Consider the following 23,140-nt stretch of genomic DNA (forward strand, 5'->3'; position numbering starts at 1 on the left):
ATCCGTTTGTCCATTGTCTGTTCCATATCAGAGTAAACTCCTGCTCAGCCCAAGGTCAGGCCAGGCATGAGATGTTTATATGCACACTGGTTCATTTAATACCTGCCTACAGTAACCACATTGTGTGTGTGTGTGTGGGGGGGGCACTGAATTATTCATTTTGCTTAAAGAGCATTAAAATGACTGGCTCAAAAGTCACATAGCTGCTCTGCCTATACCTCCTATCCATTCGTAAGCCAAACAGCTATTCAAACTCTGGTTGTGCCCATTACCCATCCGGGGTTTCCTACTTACTATAAGCTGGCCCTAGGCTAGATCTGGGTCTCAGTTGGAAGGTGACATGTCTACAGTTAGGTCAGTTGAGCAGTTATTATATGGTGTCAAAGTACACTTATAAATGGAGACTGACTGGGGAAGTCCAGACACACATGAGCATTAGCATTTATACTTAGACTAACAAGGCATGCAGGAATTTCCTGGGGATGGTGGAGTAAATGTCTGACGGAGGTCAGGATGTATGTATGGGAGAGTCCTTCATGGGCTGATAGTGAGGAAGGTGGGGAAGGGCAGCTGGTGAGAGACTGCAGTTACTTTCTGCGTTAGACCAAGTGTTCTGGGCATCCTCCATGGTTTATTTCCTGCCTCACCTGTCTTATAACTGTTCAGGACAGGCTTGTCTTGTCCCGGGTCCACAGCCTTGTCTTCCCCATGTCCTCTTGCAGCGGATCTGTTCTCCAGCCCATCTTTCTGGCAAAGGAGGCTTTCTGCAGCATAGTTATCACCTGATATCTATCCCTCCAGCTGGTCCTGTGTGGGCTCCTGTGTTCTCAGTGTCCCCAGAGCAACAGCCCTGTCCTGCTTCATTTGGGGTGTCTGTTGATGACTTTCTGTGACACAGGTCTTCCTACACTCACTGCTGCCTGTCTGTCCTCACTCTTCTTGGATGGTCTTTCCCAGAGTTGACTACTGTAGACCCAGACCTATGTACTTGTCATAGAGGCCTCAAGCTCCTTGGCAAGCCTGCCAGCTCCTCCCACCTGGATACGGCTGACCAGTGGGGTAGCAGCAGGTGCTCAGTTGTAGTTCCTCAAGGCTAGCACACTGCCAGTTGCCAGCATGATTGTTGGCTGAGTTCTCAGACTCCTGGGACTCTCACTTCAGAGCTGGCTGCTTGTCCCCGGGCAAATAAAACAACTCTTGGAACCCCAGGCTTCTAGTCTGCAATCGTGGAGCCTGCCAGTAAGGACTGTCCAGGCTCTTCCTTGAACATTGCCTTAGTAGCTGCAGCAGCCCTTTGATCCAGACTCTGTGTCTGGAGCACACAGCCAGTCCCCAGGAAGCAGCCCGGCTGCAGACTGGCAGACAGAGGTCTTTCTTTATCCTAGGGGTCTCAAAAGGACCCCTCTTCTGCTAGAGGCAGGTGATTTTTTTCTTTACCCTCAGGCACAGCCTACCTTGCCATTTGTATTAAATTCCACCCCCTCTCTCATTGTCACACATCATTCCTGCCTTCTGTAACCTTAAGGTCTCTGGGAGTTCTTCCTACATAGCTCCACCTAGCCCACAGGCTTTCGAATGTTCTGTACATGTTCCTGTGCTGTGTAGGAACGGCGTCAGGAGGAGGCCCGAGGCCAGCTGGGCAGATCTTGAGATAGCCAGGGATGACCTCAGTCGTCTTTCTTGGTGTTGCTACCCTGTGATAGGGGCCTTGAACTGTAAACTGTAGATAGCCTTGTGATAGGGGCAAGAAAAATTCTGTGATGAAACAGAGTCCTAAAAATGACTTGTGTGAAGCTGCAATTCAAGCCTAAGTGTGCAACAGACCTATGCTTTCTAGTCCTGAGTGGGCTTCTGATGGAGCCAGGGACATAGTGTGTCACTACCAAGCCTGTCTGCTACTTCTTGGGTCGGGCTACTCAGTGTTTACAAGTCTCATTGTATGGAACTCTGCACAGGTGTCTACGTTATGTCTGAAATGACACAGGAGGTTCTGTAAGGGTCTTACCTAATGACATCTCTAGATGAGAGGTTTTCAAGTGTAGCCTATGAGAGAACAGGCCCAAGTGGGGCTTATACCCTGACTTGGGGGTAACACAAGACAGTAGGGGTAAAACTGAAACATGCCTTCAATTCCAATTTAGTTTTCCCATCCATTCTTCCTTCCATTTACCTAGCCAGCCTCTCTAAAGTTTAGCCTCTGGCTAGGGTACCGACTTCCTAGTATCCTGCAGGCCAGTCCTGGAGAGTCTTTCCAAGGATCCAATGAGGCTTATTTCCCAGGCTCCTAACCTGGGTATCAGAGCCACTTCTAGATGCATGGGTCCATTACCTCTATCCTGCATCCCTCATTGATGTTTTACTTTGGGGGGTATTGGTGTGTGTGGGTGTCCTTTCTGACCACCTTTCTTCCATCTCTGGTTGCCATCGGGGTCTCCATTGACTCCAGCTTATTCAACACTGTGGATGTTTCTGGGTTGCTTTGCTCATCCTTGTGTGAGAAGCCCCTAACCAACCTCCCTCCTCTCAACAGTTTTGGGGGGTGGGCTGCCTATACCCTCCTGGTGTCTTCTCATGGCCTGCTCCATCTATGCTCACAGGGATTGGGGAGATCTTGGCCTCAGTCCAGGCAGTCAGAGTTTGGGTCCTGTCCAGGTTCTTCTTCAGGAACAGCCCTCCACACTGTGGGTGGGGTCCCTTCTGGACCCTTCAACAGAGCTCTCCCTACCTGTACAGGATTTGGCACAGAGCATGGGTGCCCTGCTCAGAGCTTTTGCTCTCTTCCTTGGCCTTCTGTGGGCCCTGATCCCATCTTCCTTGGTGGGGCTGTGGCCACTCGGGTGCAGACAGGATAGGACTAGCCAGTGGCACTGGGTCCAGAGAGGCCTTTCAGTGGCCAGCGTCCTTGCCAGACTTACCTGGCCCCTCCGTCCCCAGGGGAGGATGAGAAGCTGGCATCCCTACTGGAAGGGCGCTTCCCACGCAGCACATCAATGCAGGACACAGTGCGTGAAGGTCGTGGCATTCCGCCCCCGCCGCAGACCGCCCCACCACCCCCACCCGCGCCCTACTACTTCGACTCCGGGCCACCTCCCACATTCTCACCGCCGCCGCCGCCCGGCCGGGCCTACGACACTGTGCGCTCCAGCTTCAAGCCAGGCCTGGAGGCTCGCCTGGGTGCGGGGGCTGCTGGTCTGTATGATTCTGGAGCGCCTCTGGGCCCGCTGCCCTACCCTGAGCGCCAGAAGCGTGCACGCTCCATGATCATCTTGCAGGACTCTGCGCCAGAAGTGGGCGACGTTCCCCGGCCCGTGCCTGCAGCCACACCACCTGAGCGCCCCAAGCGCCGGCCTCGGCCGTCTGGCCCTGATAGCCCCTATGCCAACCTGGGCGCCTTCAGTGCCAGCCTCTTTGCTCCATCGAAACCACAGCGCCGCAAGAGCCCGCTGGTGAAGCAGCTTCAGGTGGAAGATGCACAGGAGCGCGCGGCCCTGGCCGTGGGTAGCCCGGGCCCAGTGGGTGGAAGCTTTGCACGAGAACCCTCCCCAACGCACCGTGGGCCCCGGCCGGGTGGCCTTGATTACGGCTCTGGAGAAGGCCTGGGGCTCACATTTGGCGGCCCTGGCCCCGGCCCTGTCAAGGAGCGGCGCCTGGAGGAGCGACGCCGGTCCACTGTGTTCCTGTCTGTGGGTGCCATCGAGGGCAGCCCTCCCAGCGCAGATCTGCCATCCCTGCAGCCCTCCCGCTCCATTGATGAGCGCCTCCTGGGGACAGGCGCCACCACTGGCCGCGATTTGCTGCTCCCCTCCCCTGTCTCTGCTCTGAAGCCATTGGTCAGTGGCCCCAGCCTTGGGCCCTCAGGCTCCACCTTCATCCACCCTCTCACTGGCAAACCCTTGGATCCTAGCTCACCCCTAGCCCTTGCTCTGGCTGCCCGAGAGCGGGCTCTGGCCTCGCAAACACCTTCCCGGTCCCCCACACCTGTGCACAGCCCTGATGCTGACCGCCCTGGACCCCTCTTTGTGGATGTGCAGACCCGAGACTCCGAGCGGGGGCCGATGGCTTCACCAGCCTTCTCTCCTCGGAGCCCAGCCTGGATTCCAGTGCCTGCTCGAAGAGAGGCAGAGAAGCCACCTCGGGAAGAGCGGAAGTCACCAGAGGACAAGAAATCCATGATCCTCAGCGTCTTGGACACGTCCTTGCAGCGGCCAGCTGGTCTCATTGTTGTGCATGCTACCAGCAATGGACAGGAGCCCAACAGGCTGGGGGCTGAAGAGGAGCGCCCGGGTACTCCGGAGCTGGCCCCAGCCCCCATGCAGGCAACGGCGGTGGCAGAGCCTATGCCGAGCCCCCGGGCCCAGCCCCCTGGCAGCGTCCCCGCAGATCCCGGGCCAGGCCAAGGTAGCTCAGAGGAGGAGCCAGAGCTGGTATTTGCTGTGAACCTGCCACCTGCCCAGCTGTCCTCCAGCGATGAAGAAACTAGGGAGGAGCTGGCCCGCATTGGGCTAGTGCCACCCCCTGAAGAGTTTGCCAATGGGATCCTGCTGGCCACCCCACCCCCTGGACCGGGCCCCTTGCCCACCACGGTACCCAGCCCGGCCTCAGGGAAGCCCAGCAGCGAGCTGCCCCCTGCCCCCGAGTCTGCAGCTGACTCTGGAGTAGAGGAGGCGGACACTCGAAGCTCCAGTGACCCCCATCTGGAGACCACAAGCACCATTTCCACAGTGTCCAGCATGTCCACCCTGAGCTCGGAGAGTGGGGAACTCACTGACACCCACACCTCCTTTGCCGATGGACACACTTTTCTACTCGAGAAGCCACCAGTGCCTCCCAAGCCCAAGCTCAAGTCCCCGCTGGGGAAGGGGCCGGTGACCTTCAGGGACCCGTTGCTGAAGCAATCCTCGGACAGTGAGCTCATGGCCCAGCAGCACCACGCTGCCTCTACTGGGTTGGCTTCTGCTGCTGGGCCTGCCCGCCCTCGCTACCTCTTCCAGAGAAGGTCCAAGCTGTGGGGGGACCCCGTGGAGAGTCGGGGGCTCCCTGGGCCTGAAGATGACAAACCAACTGTGATCAGTGAGCTCAGCTCCCGCCTGCAGCAGCTGAACAAAGACACACGCTCCTTGGGGGAGGAACCAGTTGGTGGCCTGGGCAGCCTGCTGGACCCTGCTAAGAAGTCGCCCATTGCAGCAGCTCGGTGAGCAGGGGGATGTGGGGAGGGGCCCGTCCCTCTGTCTTTGTTCCTTTTGTCCATCTGCAGGCTTCCCTCTGTTCTTCTTCATTCTGTCCTCTCTCTCATCTGTCCTGGGCACGGGTTCCCCCTACCCACCTCTTTATCTTTGTCTGGTCCTGCTTTGCTGTCTGAGGTAGAAGGTTCTTTAGGACAGCTGCTCCCTGTATCCCTTTGGGTGCAGGCAGTGGCACTGGGTACTTCTGAGACTTAAGTATGTCATGAGACCTCCCAGGACCCGCTGTAGGCTCTGCTACACATTTGCAACTTTATACTCTGGCTTCTGACTCAAGATGCCTCTGCCATTAAGGATCGTTTCAGGTTGTACTCTGGAGCTGGGCTTCTTCCTTCTCAGCAGCTCTTTGGTCCCCTGTGTACTGCCTCATGGCTTCATTTTGTTTCTCTTTCTGATAGTATGGCTGCCCATATGGCTGGTGTCACTTCTCCTGGAACAGCCTTCTGCCTTGCTTCCTTTTCAGGCCAAAGTACATGGGTTCCTTTTCTTTAGGGACTTGGTCCAAATGCCTTTACGTTCCACCCTAGAAACATTTGTCTTGTGGCACCTCCTTGTAGGACCCTTACACAGAATCCTGGATGTGATTTAGAACGCTCCATCAAGAAGAGTTGGAAATCACACCATCTCCTCTTGGGGCTTTTCTCCTTTCTTGTCCTGTCTGTCCCCTCCTGGAAGTGGTGCGGGGGGGGGGGGGGGGGGGGGGGGGGGGTGCTGATCTGGGGTCTGAGTGCTGCTGAAGTCATTGCTCACATTTTGCAGGTCGAGGCTGCTAGAGCCCTGTGTTGGTCCTTCAGGTCCTTTCTTGGGAATCTTCCCTGGGGCTCCCATGTGGACGGCATGGGTTCTGGTGCCAGCTGCCAGCCTCTTGTCTGGGTTTCTCCAGCTGCTTCTGCCTCTTCCCCAAGGTTCCCCTGTGCTGGGCTCGGGTGGGAGGCCACCTCCTGATTGCCCACTCCTTGCTTCTTAGGTGCGCTTTGCTGTGAGTTGTGGAAGATAGGGTTCACAAAGTAGTGGGCAGGGCACAGCGTAGAACGGCAGGTCTTATGCAAAGGGCCTGCTCATTTTACATTCTTCTAATTTAGGATCCCAGAGATGAATGGGAGCTTCAGGAGTTCCCATTGCCTCTCTTAAGAGGTTCAGAGATGTTCCTGACATTCCAGGGGCTTGTTCTCAGGCTCTCTCCCCTTTTGGCCTCTTCTCTCAGACAAATTTGAAAGCCCTTCTCAGTAGTTCAGTGATGGAGGCACCCTTAGAGTGGGCAGCAGTGGATATGGACCAGTCAGGATGAGTGGCTGAGGTCCCAGGTTTGTCTACAGAACTGGATCCTCAAACATAGAGATATCCTGATATAACCTAAGCTGGATCTTCTCTTCCGTCTTTGTCTTTCTGCCCACTACCAGCCCTTCTGCTTCTTTCTGCCTCTTTTTGTTTGTTTGTTTGTTTTTGAGACAGGGTTTCTTTGTGTAACAGTCCTGGCTGTCCTGGAACTCGCTCTGTAGACCAGGGTGGCCTTGAACTCACGGAGATCTGCTTGTCTCTGCCTCCCAAGTGCTGGGATTAAAGGCGTGCACCACCACTGCCCAGCTCTGCCTCTTTTTTTGATGAAAGTTGTACACAGCATATTGCTTACCCCATTTTAGGGCCTTAACAAACATGTGTTAAAGCCAGTAAAAGAAGGAAGCTTAATGCAAGCATCATATTGTTACTTGAAATCCAAAAGGGTGTCCCTAAGGCAGATTTCATGGAAGGACAGATGGACAAAGATTTCTTAGGTTTCTAGTAGCACCTTCTGTCACACATTGAGTTTGTACTCAGTGATTTCACACTGTAGAGGTAGACTTTCGCTGTATAGCAGTTACTCACGGCATCTCTTAGATGTAGAAGTAATAAGTTATGCCGAGTGCTCGTTCAGTCAGCTTAGCGTTACTAAACTACCTTGTACCCTGTGTCCCTCCATTTGCCTCTGTATTCCATTCTGTTTCCACTCACTTTTCTCCTCCCTTTGGGGCTCTTTATTTTTGGTTTTGGTTTTGGAGACAGGGTCTTGCTATGCAGTGTGAGCTGGCTTTGATCTTCCTACCCCTCTATCTCCTCAGTGTGAGCGATCACATCATCATCCCTGTGTGTAACAATGGTCATCTGGAGTGTGTCCTGATGCCTACCACAGAGTTCTCTTTTCTGGCCACAGGCATGGGGCACTTGTGACTTTGTGTACATCTAGCTTATTTCAGACCTGGTCTTTTGTCTGGTCTCTGTGAACACTCTGGCTTTGATGTCTCTCAGGGCTATACCTCAACACTGGCCTTGTAGCCAGTGGGGGTTGGAATCAAGTATTCATGTCTGACTTTGGGATAAGATCCCTAATGAACCTTTCTCTTAGAGAAGTGTCTAAAGTGTGTGACATTCTGATGTCTGGGTGTGACTATGTCCTTCTCAGGGTCTATCCTGGCAGAGGTCACACCCTTGAGCCACATCTTTGGTCTGTGCATGGTTCCCAAGTTTTACCTACCAGGCTCATCTGTCTCTTGATGGATTCCACCAAAAGGGAAATGACCTTTTTTTTTTTTTTGTCAACCTTCTCTGCAGATGGCTCAGTCCAGGCAGTGATTCAGTCTAGCCGCAGGTGCTCAACAACCTGAGCTTTTTGAAAACAAAAAAGCTGTGTATCATGGGACGAAAGCACAGTAACTTGTAGATCAGCCCATTTACATGGGCCCATTGTTGGTGTGGGAGTCAAAGCTGGAAGGTATGTTGTTCTTGGCCCTGCTGCTGAGGTCTGTATTTCCACCTGTCCTTCACTTCAGGTGGCAGGCCTAGCCTGTGGACAGATCCTTATGTCTGAGAGGGCCTGACTTAGGCTGCATGTTATTTGTTCATCACTTAAAACCCAACTTTGGGCTCCACAACTGGGTGTAGAGCTCCACCTATCTATCTTGAGACCTACACCCGTCTCCAAGTTCCCCTTATCTTCCGGGTCTCACGTTTGGACTTGAATCTTATGTGTGGTTTGAAACCTACAGCAATGCTGTTTTTGCCTTGGCTTTCTAGGGAGGGCTTGATGCTGGGGACTGAATGCAGGGTCTTGTGCATACGAGGCAAATGGTGAACCATTGAGCTACACCCCCTGCTTTGTTTTATTGACATACGGGACCTTTCTTCTCTTTTTTCTCTGTACATTTATTGTGTGTGTGTGTATGTGTGTGTGTGTGTGTGTGTGTGTGTGTGTGTGTGCATGTGCGCATGTCTACACATTTTGTGGTATACATGTGGAAGTCAGAGGACAGCTTATGGGAGTCAGTATTGCCTTTGCACTTTGTGGGTGCCGGGGATTGAACTCAGGTCATCAGGCTAGGCTACAAGTGCCATTACCAACTGAGCTGTCTCACCAACGTGAGATAGAATGGCTTTCTATATAGCTTAGGCTGGTATAGAGCTCACTGTATAGCCAAATATCCCCCCCCTCCCAGCTTTTGCCTCCCAAGTGCTGGAATCACAGGCGTGTGCTGACTCAATTTTATACCTGGCTGATCCTCACATCTGTTAAAAAAAAAAGCAAAAAAAAAAAAACAACCATGGTGAAATAGCTTTGAAAGTATTAGCTACAGAACTTTTCAGTGCCCCCCCACCCCAGTGCTTGTGTGTGGGTGGTCAAAGTGTGCCCTGTTCTTTAGACCTGTTGAGGTCACTCATGAGATCTCCCAGGAGACCCATTTTCCAATCAGGTTGCTCTACAAAGCCCTGTCTCTTTGATATAGGCCCTTGCCTGCATGTTAAGGGTATGAACAAAATCTTTATGCTGGGGCAATCATACGTGAAGGTTCTTGAGACCAGTTGGATACTGGGGGGGGGGGGGGGGGCGGCGGCGGAGACACGACAGGATGCATTGTGTCCCTGTGGATCAAATGCATGAGGTCACGTGCAGATGCATTCTCAAAAGTCCCAAACTCTGCTAGGGAACAGAAAGAGATAGTAAGAGAAGACCTAGGGACGCTGGACAGGCCAGGCAGTGAGGCGTGAGGCCAAGCCAGCAGAGAGGACTCCTGGAGAGTCTTCAGAGCCCCGCTTGTTCTGTGGTCCTACTGAGAATTGTCCTGTAATGAGGCCTCCAAATGGCCAAAGGCCACAGGCCTAGAGCTGACCCACAGGAGCGCAAAGGCAGCAGGCCTGAGGATGAACCTTTTCTTGTCGGTTGGTACCAGTGGGATGACAGGGTAAGGCAGTCTCAGGAGGAAGATGCTGTGGTGTTTCTGTAAGATGACGTCTTTCTGTCAATGTGTGTTATATTCCTGAGTTTGTGCCAGGTTCCAGGGGTCAAGGAAAGCTGCGAAGGAGCTGGGATGTAGCTCAGTGGTAGAGGGCTTGCCTGGTATGCAGGAGGCCTGTCTTTTATCCCTAGCCGAGAGAAAGGGGGAGGGGGAGGGGAAGGAGAAGAGGAGGAAGAGATAGGTGAAAGGGGGGGAGGGTGGATGGTGAAAGGACCTGAAACTGAGTGGCCTGGACTCCACTGATGAGGAAGACCTGGGTTAATGTGAGGAATTGGTGACATTGGCCAAAGGTTAAAAAGGAGGAGCCCCCAGGCCTCTCTCATATGGGTGCTGTTCACTGAGGCAGGGTTGGGCAGCCCATGTGTTCAGAGGTGTTAGGAGATCCCAGCAGAAGCCTTGAGCTCAGAAGAAACTGATGGGTTCTCACATATGGCATTCCTGGGCTTATTAGTCATAGCCAAGAATGGGGGTAGATGATATGGGCCTCAGAAAGTACAGATTATGGAAGAGCGTGGGCTAGAAAATCCACCCAGGAAGGAAGGCGCAGAGGAAAGGGTTCCTCCAAGGAAACAGATGACCAGGGCAGCCAGGGGGCCCTGCCTCTACAGCCTTGGTGACGACCAGGAGCAAATGCCAGATTTCACTGCCTAGGAGGAGTTCCTGGGGCCAAAATCTTTGAGGCTGTGCCAGCCAGGAGCACTTGGGAGGGTAGCAGATGCTGTGAGGTGACCTTGTAGTGGACGAAGTCTGATGATTAGGTGGTCAGCCAGCCAGGTATTAGCGGCAATAGCCAGAGATAGGTATGCAGAGATGTGTGTAAACATGTTAAAATCAGATTTGCACACTGCTGGGGTTTCTGCCCTGGGGGGACAAGGTGGGGAGTACTCTTCCCCAAGAGGTGGACAGGGAACAGACACTAACCCTTTGGCTACCCCTTCCTGTACATATCCCTCCTTGGGCTTTTCTTCTAGGCCTCCCAACATCTCCAACACTGGTGGAGGTTGTTGAGGTGTATGACTGGCCTTCTCTCTCTACTCCCAGTCCACTGGCTACAGACTCTTGTTTCCGGACCCTGGGCACCTCTGAAGCCAGTTTGCTCTCAGCCCAGGCCTCCAGGTCACCCCCGGCAGGAAGGCATGATGCTATCCAGACAGGTATAGCTACTTGACCCAGCGTAGACTTTTGGGACCCAGACTCTTCTGAGCTCTGCTTGAAGCCCCCACTGCACTGCCTTCCAGCTGTTCTGTAACGCTCCAGTGCAGCAGTGTGCTCTGAGTGAAGCCTAACCCTTGGGGGAGGTCTTGTGGAGATGTCTGTTCTGACACAGATGCCCGGGCTAGGGTCAGCATGAATTCGGTGTGTGTGGGAGAAACAGACAAGGTGACATTCCTAGCTTTGTTGTACTCTGTGTGTGACCTCATAGCTATGCCTCTAGTGCCACCTCCCGGGGGACCCCACCACCTCACCTCTGTTGCCTCCCCACTTTGCCCCCGAAGCCAAGGATGTCTCAATGAGGCCAGGTTCCATAGGAGTGCAGGTTTTCTTCTGTTCCCTTGTATATCCCTCAGATGTTCTTGGAATCTCTGTGTTGGGGGCACTGTCTGGCTTTTTCAGGAAGCTCTACCCTGGCTGGGTCTGAGCAGTTGGGAGGAAGCCACAGGGCCAGGCTGAGGAGAAAGGCCTTGAAAGGGATGCAGATGAGGTCTCCAGGGAAGGAGCAATCAGGGCGAGGTAGATGGTGAAAGTTGATTCAGGGGAACATGCTAGTTAGCTTTCTCTTCTCTGTGAGAGATTTTCACCTCACAGGAACAACTTGAGGAGGAAAGATGTATTTTGGTTTATAGTTCCAGTGATTTCAGCTCATGGTTTCTTGCCCCCATTGCTGTGGAGAGCGTCATAATGGGGAGCGTGGATGTAGCGAATCATTTCATGGCAGCCAGGAAGAAAGAAGGAGAAGGAATAAGACCATTGAATTATTAATTCATCAGTGTGTTTTGTGATCTTTATTGTTTTTGTTTGTTTGTTTGTTTCTCTTTTTTGGAGGGGGGCAAAGTCTCAACATGTAGCCTCCTTGGCTGATCTGGAGTTTGCTCTGTATACCAGGCTGGCCTCAAAGTCACAGAGATCTGCCCGCCTCTGCCTCCTGAGTGCTGGGATTAAAGGTGTGTGCGGCCACCATATCCGGCCCCCATCAGTGTCTAAACTCATTGATTAGGACAGAGCCCTCATGATCCAGTCTCAATGATCGGACCCATCACTCTGCCTTCAAAACGCAAGCCTTTTAGGGGGATTTTGCAGAGCCGGACTATAACGAGGAGAGAGAGGTGTTGAGGGGACTCTGGCTGGTGTGGAATAGGCACTGCTGATTCTGTGCCAAGTGGGCAGGAACTTGGGCCAGCTTGGGAGAGAAGGCACTGTGGGGTGGGGGATGAAATGGCAGCTGGAGAGAGGTTGGTCAGACAGCAGAAAGACTGACAGACTGCGAGGCACTGCTAAGCAACACTTAACGGTCTGTACGGTACAGTGGAGAGAGCCGGAGAGCTACTACTCCAGGGCAGGCAAATCAGATGTCTTCTAGCCTAGCTCTTGTAGGTATTTTCTCTTCCCCAGTACCTCTAAAGCAGATGGGCCTTACTGTCAGAGTTCCAACCTCCATAGAGTGTCCCACAGGGGTCCCATCGTGTGATTGTGACTGAAGGCATTGTGGGCCTGGCCTGCTAACTCTCTCTCTCACTGCTCTTTCCTGCCCATCTGCATGTGGCTGCTCTGTCTAGCTGCGCGGTGGTCCCGAGTGCCGGCTGTGTAAGTGAGCATGCCCATCCCATGCCTCTCGCAGTCCACATGCTGTGCCTGGCTGCCCCTGGCTGCTCTGCATGGCTGTGTGGGGCTTTGGTGCTACTGACAGCTATGGAGACTATCCTTGGCCATAGTAAGGGGTAGAGATGGGAATGAGGGGCCGTGGGAGTAGGCTTCCTATAGAGGGCCACCTCAGGCTGGCCTCCTCCCTCCAGCCAGGGCAGGCTGGGGCAGGGCTGGAAGTCCAGGATCCTGCCAGGTGAGGCTGGGACTTGAGGTACCATTTGCCTTGTGTGTCTGCCTATTTGCTAGTGCATTTCTGTCATTGTTGCTGCATGTCTGCAGCACATGTGGTCACTCACCATTGCTGCTGTGGTGTTGCTCTTCTGTGCAGGGAGACTGTCTTCCTGTTAGGGTGTGCTGTCGCCTCAACCTCTTGTGGGTGTGAGCCCTACCTGATGTTCGTCTCCAGTGTTCATGGACCTGTTTGGCCTTGCGCCACTGCCAGCCTTTACCATGACTCGGCTGTCCCTGAAACTGGCTTAGGTTTTCTGGGTCTGTTCAAGCTCCAGAACAGGGTTGGATGTGGGGAGTGGTCAAGGTACTGTTCTAACCTTACTGTCCAGAGAGAGCATCTGTGGATGGAACCCATACCCAGAGACAGTGTTAGAGGCTGGCAGTGAGGGGCAAGCAGCTCTTGTCCATGAGAAACTCTTTCCTTCGGTGAACTGCCCCTGGGGCCTCCGTGGAGAGCTGTGTGGAGGACTAGTTTACTCCTTAGAGTCCAGTCAGGCAAAGAATCCCCCGGAGCAAGGCACAGGCCAGGATGTTTTTGTGTTTTGATTTTGATTTTTTTTTTTTTTTAAAAGAGTGACCACAGGATATTCCTCCAGCCCTAGTCCTCCTGGCTCTGCTCCCCTCTGTCCACCCCGACTTTACTTTCCACTCCTCACCTGGCCCTCACCCACTCTCCCTCCGCAGGCTCTTCAGCAGCCTCGGTGAGCTGAGCACCATCTCAGCGCAGCGCAGCCCCGGGGGCCCGGGCGGAGGGGCCTCCTACTCGGTGCGGCCCAGCGGCCGGTACCCCGTGGCGAGACGAGCCCCGAGCCCAGTGAAGCCCGCATCGCTGGAGCGGGTGGAGGGGCTGGGGGCGGGCGTGGGAGGCGTGGGGCGGCCCTTCGGCCTCACGCCTCCCACCATCCTCAAGTCGTCCAGCCTCTCCATCCCGCACGAACCCAAGGAAGTGCGCTTCGTGGTGCGAAGTGTGAGTGCGCGCAGCCGCTCCCCCTCGCCATCTCCGCTGCCCTCGCCTTCTCCCGGCTCAGGCCCCAGTGCCGGCCCGCGTCGGCCATTCCAGCAGAAGCCCCTGCAGCTCTGGAGCAAGTTCGATGTGGGCGACTGGTTGGAGAGCATCCACTTAGGCGAGCACCGAGACCGCTTCGAGGACCATGAGATCGAAGGCGCACACCTGCCAGCGCTCACCAAGGACGACTTCGTGGAGCTGGGCGTCACACGCGTTGGCCACCGCATGAACATCGAGCGTGCGCTCAGGCAGCTGGATGGCAGCTGACGTCCCACTCCCTCTCCCGTTCCTGCTGCGCCCTGCCGGCAGGGCCCCTACCCCTACTCCAGGCCGCAGGCTCGGCTCGCCCCCTACCACGGCGCCCGGGCCAGGAATGTTGCATGAATCGTCCTGTTTGCTGTTGCTTGGAGACTTGCCCTGTACATTGCTTAGTGCCCTCCCCTGCCGCTGAACCCCACCCAGCACACAGTAAGGGCGCGGACCAGGGGGGCTGGGTGGAAGGGGGTTAGGGCAGGGTGCTCTGGCCTGACCACCTCCTTCACAGCTCCTGGTGGCCATTCTCCCAGAGGGGGAACCTAGTCCAGCATGCGAGGTCAGGACACGCCTTGGTGACTGGGGGGAGGGGGGAGACATTGGGGTTCTCGATGGGGGCCAAGGAGCCCCCTGTTTTACATATTTTAATCCACTCTATATTTGGAACGAGAAAAGGAACAAATATCTCTGTCCGTAACAGTTCTCACCCTCTTCCCCTTTAGTCCTCTGGCTGGTCCCGCCACAGCTGCCCAGTCTTCCATCTCCGGCCCCTCACTGCCACCCCATACAGGGCAGGGGACACTCCAGCTGGCCTGGGGTTAGCCAGGGTCCTGGCAGCCCACCCTGGGGACCCCCGGCTCAGCCCCCCTTCCCTCGCTGAGCTATAGTATGCCCCACCCACCCTTTAGGTGCTGCTCGGGGGGGGAGGGTGGCAGGCATTGCCTGCTGGGCACTAGCAGGGCCAGGTGGCCTGGGAGATTATTGCCCTGGGGCTGGGCCCCCCGGTAACCCAACCCCAGCCATCATCTTCACAGGGTCTCTCCCAAAGGAGGGGTCTAACCTTCCCACTTCTTGGGCAACTACAGCAGAGAAGCCTCCCTGCCTCGCACCCCAAAGACTCCCCATTCCTGCCCTGTGTGTGTGCCACATATGTGTGTGCACGCCTGTGTGCTTGTGAAAACTGGGTGTGGCTGAGCGCATGGGTGCCCTGTATGTGCCTGATTGTGGAGTGGTCCCCGGGATGGGATGTGGGGGGAGGCTGTTCTGGATGGGTGGGAGGTTGTGGAAGCTTGCACAGGGTGCATGCTTGGGTGTGTACCTGTGAAAGTGCCCTGTCTTCTCCAAAGAAAGGCTGCTCTTGGGTCGCGCTGTCTTCTCAGCCTGTTCTCCCTGAGCCTCTCCCGGCTTAAGCAGGGTTTCATGGTGAATCCTTTCAGCTTCAGGTGGCCTCGAGGGCCCCCTGCAGACAGTACCCCCTTTGGGCTTCTAAAGGGATTGTGGGGACCACTAAAAAAATCAGGCCACAACAGCCCTTGGAGAGAGGCAGAGACTCCTGAGGGTACCCTGGCCCCCTTACTGTGACTCCTCACACTCAGCAATGACCTGTGGGGTGGGGGGCCCTGGGGCATTTTTAAACACAGGGTTTGGAGTCTGGACTAAGCTCCATCCACGTCACTCACAAGTTTCTGTTTCTATTTCTAGCTTTTTTTAATAAAAAAAAAATAAAAAAGACAGAAAACATGTTTTCATGGCCCAGGGGCTTGGCACGCCGGTCTGTGCTGACCCACCTGCCCCATTCCCTAGACAGAGTCACACCCACTAACCCTGTCACCAACAGACCAGGTCACACACACACACACACACACACACACACACACACACACACACAGAGCAGCAGTCACTGTAACAGACTGCCACATATAACACAGTCTCACATTTACCTGTGGGTTTTTGGTTCTGTTCAATTTGGGTTTTTAACTTTACAGGGTCAGTTCTGCTTCATCCCTCCTTTTGTATGGAGTTCCATCTGGGGGCTTTCACCCCCTGCTCCAGTCCTGAGGCCTCCTGACCCTGACGTTGTGATACACCCCACAGAGATCTATGTTTCTTATATTATTATTATTAATAATAATTATTATAATATTATGTAATAAATTTTTAAGAAATGAAACCGTGTCTCAGTTGCTTACTTAGGGCTAGGGAGTAGAAGATCCTGTTCCTCAGACAGGTCACACAAGCCCCACAGCCTTGACCCAGTGTGCTGTTGACTCAGCAATATCTTTGGAGCAATCCTGCTTGTAGGTGGCCTTCCTGTTAGACCGACCTAGACGGCTAGACCTTGGCTGAGGCTTCCTGCAGACTGTTTAACACCTCACTGGGTAGCATTTAAAAAAACTATTCATTTCTGTGTCTGTCTTGTGTCTGTGTAAGTGTATGCCACCTGTGTGAGGGTGCCCTGGGAAGCTAGCTGACATTTAGGCCGTTGTGAGCTCTCCGATGTGGGTGCTGAGGACCAGACACCAATCCTCTGCAAGAGCAGCAAGTGCTCTTAATGCCTGAGCCATCTCTGTAGCCCTGGGTGACCACCTCTAAGACCCATGGTCCTCCGAGATTGTCACTTTTTTTTTCTTCTTCTGGTGCTGGGGACAGAACCCAGGCCGGTACTTTACCAATGAACAATGCAACCACTCCACTTTTAAACCTAAGATTTAAAGCCTTCCAGTGTCTAGCTGTTTATAAAATCTACTTTAAAATTTAAACTCCATGTCCCTCTCCCCTGTGCTAATCCTTGGCTGCTGACAGTGTTTGGCCTCACTTCCCTCAGGGTTGATGCGGTGGTTCCTATCTCCGTTCCTACCTTCTGTCCCCAGCACCCCCAGATGGCAAAGGAAGCTGGTGAAGGCCCCCCTTATGCCCTGCTCACCTTTCCTATACTTTCTTTTGTCTGGCGCAGGCCTACCTGATGCTCCCAGCATCAGGACCTGTAGTCCTTGACTACTGTGGTGGTACTTCAAGGCTCGTTGTCTGCTCACTTCTGCTTCCTGCCTAGATTGCCCACCCTTTACCACCCTCCCTTGGCTCTGGTCCACATCCCTTTTCCCTGGGGACTCTCCTTGTTCTGCTCTTTCCAGAGTTCAGGTTGGATCCTCGCAGCCCCCTGTGCTATCTCAAATGAGAGGAAATTGGTGCTTCTCACCTTGGGTTGTCCCCCCTCAAAGGCCAGAGCTAGCTTCTCAAGGCTGTGATGTTTACCTTTTCCTATTACCCTGAGCCGTGCCCTAAGCACAGACCTGACCTTCAAGAGCACGTTTACAGGCAGTGGGAGCAGCCAGCTGTCATCACTGGCCAATCACATAGCGGGGGACCCACACTTTGTGGCATTGAGACAGGTGTCTAGCCAGGAGCACAGTCAGGTGAACAGGCAGACAGATTCCTGCTCAGCAAGAAGTTGGAGCGATCTTGGCAGGATCAAGAGATGGAACATGCCTGAAGGGAGGTGCTCCAGAGGGGCAAGTGGGTTAGTGGCTCAGGCATTATGAACACAGATGACAGATTCTGAAGTTATCTCGGAGTCAAGGGTGGGGCTAGGGAGGAGCTGGTTAGGAAATTGGGGGGCGGGAGAGGCCCCAGGCCTCTTTACCCAGGGGAAGAAGGTAGCCCAATGACTTCAAGGAGTAGATGAAAGTCGTGTCCTAAAGTCATACTCAAAATGCCTGTGCTTCCTTGAAGGTTAATGACAAGCTTAAACCTGGCTGGGCAGTGCACCTCACTTAACCTAGTAACCCCAGGGCAGGTACCAGGCTTAGAGTCTGTTCTAGAATTGGAGTGGGCTCACTCTGCAGTGACTTCTTGTAATCATCTAGAATGTCCACACTAGATCTCCAGACTCAGTCCTTACATACTTATCATGTGTGTATGTGTACGTGTATATGTGTGTGTGTTATGTTACATACATAAATATGTATGGACATATGTACATACATACATATTTGATTTTTGAGACAGGGTTTCTCTGTATAGCCCTGGCTGTCCTGGAGCTCACTTTGTAGACCAGGCTGGCCTCCAACTCACAGAGATCTGTCTGCCCCTGCCTCCTAAGTGCTGGGATTAAGGGCATGCACTATCACTACCTGGCCAACTTCCTAAATATTTTTAACTAGGTAGCTACCTTTGATTTTAAAGCTTATATTCAACACATTCATCATACATTCAAATAGTCATCAAGGCTGTGATACCACAAAATCACACATATAACACCTAAAGTGAAATTTCCTTTTAAATTATTCTGGGTTTAAATACAGAGCAGACGCTCCATCTCTGGGAGCCCCATCAGGCAGTGTTGGGACACTTGTCCCGATAAACCAGCAGAAGAGATGAGCCATGGTGGAAAGCAGGGAAAGCAGATTTAACCAGTGGCATATTGGGAAGGGGAACCAAGTCTCTTTGGGGCTGTGGCATGAACTTTAAGTTTACATAGGGCAGGAGGCAAGAGGTATGTGTATGAAGCAGGCCAGCTCAAGTCTGGGTTACCTACTGGATCATTGTCTCAAACTTAAGCCTTCTGAGGAGACAAAAAGAAGTACTTAACTGCTTGATGGGAGCAATGTAAAGATTCTCATAATACGATGATTATTTCTGCCTTAGGACCCAAGTCTTACCGTCACAGATAAATGTCTTCCTTTGGTGAGTGATCTTTCTGCAGGGCTCTGCTGTATGAAGCATCCAAGGAGGCTGTAGGTTTAAAACAATGACTGGAGACCTTCAAGGTCCTTTTTTGGGGAAGTCTGGAGCAAGATGATAATATAAAACTGACAGTAAAAGGCTGGGAAGATGAGTCCGTGGGTAAAGTTTATGCCATGCAAGCAGGGAGACCTGAATTCCAACCTCCAGAACCCGTGCAGAGCTGGTGCAGTAGCATGTGCTTGTAATCTTAATGCTTCTATAATGAGAAATGGGAGGCGGGGCAGGTCCCTAGAAGCTTGTTGGCTGCCTGGTTCCACAGCATACACAGTGGAAAACAATACAAAGACTCTTCGACAAGGTAATGCAAGGATTGGTGCTCAAGATTGTCCTCCGATATTCACACATGTACTGGGGCATTTGCGTTCTCATATACGTGGGAATAACACACACACACACACACACACACACACACACACACACACACACACACACACACACCTCTCTGGGCAGAGTCAGGCAGGTGTCTGACCCAAAGTAAAAACATAGAAAATGAAGGCAGAGATGCTAGGCTTCCATTTTGCTTTTAGTTACTCATGGGCCCAAAGCAAAAACAGTTTCTAAGTGCTTGTGATATTTGCAACTTTATACTCATTAAAATTCTTTTAAAATGCCCGAGTAACCTTTTATTTTGTAAAACTTTTTAAATCATCATCATCATCATCATCATCATCATAATAATAATAATAATAATGCTTTGTTATCTGCTATACTAATAAGTTCATTCTTTTGTTTGTTTTGTTTTTGGAGACAGGGTTTCTCTGTGTAGCTCTGGCTGTCCTGGAACTCACTCTGTAGACCAGGCTGGCCTCGATCTCAGAGATCTGCCTGCCTCTGCCTCCCGAGTTCTGGGTTTAAAGACATGTGCCAGCACTGCCCAGCATCATTTCTTGTTGTTAAAACATATTATTGCTCTTTTGTTTATTTTGTGTGTATGCCTGTGAGCTTGTGTGCATGTTGTACATGTGAAGGTCAGAAGACAGCTGTTGTTTCTCTCCTACCATCATGTGGGTCCTGGGATTGAACTCAGATCATCAGGCTTGGTGGGAGGTACCTTTCCCTGCTGATCCATCTTGCTGCTCCCCACTTCTTGGCCATTTCCCAAGCCTTTGGGGATGCTTCTCAGGTAAAACCTGGGACCCATTTGCAGTATGGGAGGCCTTCTAATACTCAGTAGTTAAGCTGAAACCTAGTAACCTATTAACCCATTAACTCTCATGTTGGTGAGGAAAGGACTATCTAACCTTCCTACGGGGAAGACGAGACTTACTGACGTAAAGGTTGAGAAAGAGGGACCGTGATGCAGAGAAGAAACATACCTTTGTGATTCAGATGAAAGCTCCCGGTGATGGTCAGAAGTTGCTGAGAACCCTGAAGTTGACATGAGTACTCCTTTTACGCTCAGGTAGAGGAGGGGCTGAATTATGACGTACAGAGATAAAAATCTCATGGTCCTTCAGTAGTTGTAATCTCCCTCTCTCTTTCTGGCCTTGAACTCATTCTGTAGCCCAGGCAGGATTTGAACCTGTGATCCTCCCCTTGCTGCAGCCTCCTGAATAGCTGGGACTATAAGCCTTCATCATGAGGTTCTGCTAGCATATGGATATTTAGGTCACAACTTGTTGTTAGTTTTCTTTTTCTCCTAAAGATTTATTTATTTATTATGTACACAGAAGAGGGCACCAGATCTCATGACAGGTGGTTGTGAGCCACCGTGTGGGTGCTGGGAATTGAACTCAGGACCTCTGGAAGAGCAGTCGGTGCTCTTAACCTCTGAGCCATCTCTCCAGCCCATTAGTTCTTAACAAGTAAAAGTCATGTAAAAAGAATTTGAGGTAGTTACTCTTTGAAGGCTGAGCACTAGTTTAAATTTTTCACTAAAGATGTAAATTTGGAAATTAAGTATTCCTACAGATTAATGAGGGATCTTGGAATGTTAATCATGGCCAGAGATTGTGTTCATTCTTCATGTTAGCTATCTTGTATATTCGGTTATGTATTTCTTATGCCTTCCCTGTTCCATGGGCCATTGCGTGGGATCAGGTGCATAGTACTGAGAAAGGAGACTCCTTCCTGTGGTTAAAGAGTGGATGTTAGCACTCAGGTCCTTTCTCATAGGCCACGTTGTTCTTACTCCGTTTTGGGGGTGAGAGCCTCCAGGTGAGAGCTGTTTGCATTAGGGAGGAGATTCTGGGTCCCCTGAGGCCATGTCTTATTGACTGACTTTAGAAGCTGAGATCTCACTTTATTTAGGGGAAACCTCTCCTTAGAATATAAGGAGAGGAGCCTTTTGAATACTGAGAGAAGAGTTAAGACATCTGCTACTCATCAATTCCTGGTAAAGGAAGGTGAGATGTCCTGACCCCGGACATCTGACCTGGAGGGAGAGTAGGTACTCTTGGTTCCTAAACATCAGAGCTGGGATGGAGAGATGGCTCAGTGATTAAGTGTGCATGTTGCTCTTCCAAAGGACCTGAGTTGGAGTCCCAGTTCCCTTGTTGGGCAGTTCATAACTGCCTGTAAGTCCAGTTCTGGTGGATCCAGTGCCCTCTAATGGCCTCAGGGTGCCCATACATACACAGCATACAGTCACATAGACATATACTCATAAGTAAAAATAAAATAAAAGATTTTAAACAAAAAGAAGAATTAAAAAAAAAAGCATCAAGGCTATAAGTTGAGACTTCAGAACACAGCCCTAGAAGGAGGGGTGGGTGTGGGTGTGGGGTGGGGGTGGGGGTGGGGCTGCTCTGATTATTTAGCAAAGGAGATGAGAAGACTTGGTGCTGAGGTAGGAAAGATAATATTTTGTTGCGTTCCAGTAGAGGAGATGTGTTTCTAGCTCAAGAGGGAGGATGAGACCTTCTGGTCACTCACAGAGAAAAGATGAACCTCCAGATCAGTGCTTCTCAACCTTCTTAATGCTGTGTGCGACCCTTTCATATAGTTCCTCATGTTGTGGTGACCCCCTACCACAAAATTACTTCGTTGCTACTTCATAACTATTATTTTCCACTGTTATGAATCGCAATGTAAATATCTGGTATACAGGATATCTGATATGCGATCCTAAGGGGGTCGAGACTCACAGGTTGAGAATCTCTGCTCCAGATACATGCCCAAAGAGATGAGTCCTGATGGTCAGATAAAGACTGGATGTCCTGGTACCCTGTGATCTGATACTCTGGGAGGGTGCATAAACTTACACTCAAATAGAAGGTACAGCATTTTGTGACTCATAGGCAGTGGGGCTAGGATCTTGAGATAGGAAGACATGAGGTTGAGATGAGAACTTTGGACAGAGTGGAGAGGACTTTGACATATTCTTGGAGAGGAGGGGAAAGCCTATGACATTTAGGGAGGAGATGAGACTGGACGCAAGTAGGGAGAGGAGACTTCTTGGTAGGGGAAATGAATACTTCTGAAACTTCATTACGGAGTTGAGAACAGTTAAGGTACACTCTTCCAATATTTAGCCAGAGGATATAAGATCTCTTGATTTTGGTAGAGAACACGTGACAAGGTGCCACTCATGGAAGAAATATGACCTTGGGCCCTGATGTGGAAGAGAAGAGTTGTTTTTACATTGGGGAGAGGAAGTCATAGCTTTCTGATGCTCGGGTAAGCTATTCAAGACCTTATGGCTAGCTTAGGGAGATGTGACCTCCTAAAAGTTATATAAGAAAGTATGACATTTAGTTAGAGGAGATACCTGGAGAAATCAAGATCATCCCATAGTCTAAGAACTGAACATACAGGAGGAGATTAGAATGTCTTGGTGAGCCGGGTGGTGGTGGCACACGCCTCTAGTCCCAGTACTTGGGAGGCAGAGGCAGGTGGATATTTGTGAGTTCGAGACCAGCCTGGGCTACAGAGTGAGTTCCAGGAAAGGTGTAAAGCTACATAGAGAAACCCTGTCTCGAAAAACCAAGGGAAAAAAAAATGTCTTGGTGGGTAGGAGAGGTGCCATCTTGTGACACCCCTTGGAGGAGATGTAACCTTCCCATCCTATGGCAGGCTGGTGGGGACTTACACTCAGAGGAGACAAGGCCTTGTGACATCGTTGCAGTGATGGTGGGACATCATAGTACATGTTGTTCATGTCATATTATCTTCTGACAATTAAAAAATAATACTCGATGATATGCAGATAGCTGTGATGAAAATTCCCGCTGTGCAAGTCTAGGCGATGATCACATGTGGCTGCACTTAGGTTCAAAAGAAGAGAGCTGGAGACCTTCAGGAAACATTGTGATGCTCAGCAATGGACAGGAAGGTGGGCTTTGAAGTCAAAAGTCAAGAAAATTCAAAATGGCTATTTGAAAGTGTTCTGATGACATATACTTCTCCCATCCCCACCCCGTACCAAGGATCTATCAGTCAGTGGAACCTGACTTCTTTGTAGCTGTGAACACACTGTACTACCTCATTACCGGAGGGCCAAGCTGCTCTTCAATCCATGACTCTGTAGTGTGGTGGTTTCAGCCCCCAAAGAGCACATTCTGAACATTCATAAAGTCAGACTTCAGGAGAATGAAGGTCTTAGGGACAGAGCCAGTGGGTTATGCAAGAGTCCCTCACCACCCCAAGCTCAGGAGCGTTTACGCAGGAAGTTGGGATGTCATTTCAGCACGAATCAGTTAATCAAGGAGGCCTGCCTGGTCTAACTGCTGAGGTGGGGGTGGGAGATCATCTTGCTGATTGGCCAGAAGGCTGTGGAGCTTTGTGAGGTCACAGCTTGCAGGCCAGGTCAGGGCAGGAGT

The 23,140-nt window shown here is 51.7% G+C and overlaps 1 protein-coding gene across 4 annotated transcripts in view; it reads left to right on the forward strand.

Moving 5' to 3' along the window:
• Shank3 (SH3 and multiple ankyrin repeat domains 3) overlaps window positions 1-15,761 on the forward strand; it is a 58,724-nt gene extending 42,963 nt beyond the window's left edge. For 2 of the 4 annotated variants that reach the window (XM_036207998.1, XM_036207999.1), the window contains 2 exons: window positions 2,935-5,191; window positions 13,283-15,761. In XM_036207998.1, the coding sequence (XP_036063891.1) occupies window positions 2,935-5,191; window positions 13,283-13,871 (2,846 nt within the window). In that variant the 3' untranslated portion in view covers window positions 13,872-15,761. The other 2 variants (XM_036208001.1, XM_036208000.1) reach the window with 2 other exon arrangements.
• Window positions 15,762-23,140: the final 7,379 nt, after the last annotated feature.

Source organism: Onychomys torridus, chromosome 16 (assembly GCF_903995425.1).
Source record: "Onychomys torridus chromosome 16, mOncTor1.1, whole genome shotgun sequence".
NCBI classification, from domain to species: Eukaryota; Metazoa; Chordata; class Mammalia; order Rodentia; family Cricetidae; genus Onychomys; species Onychomys torridus.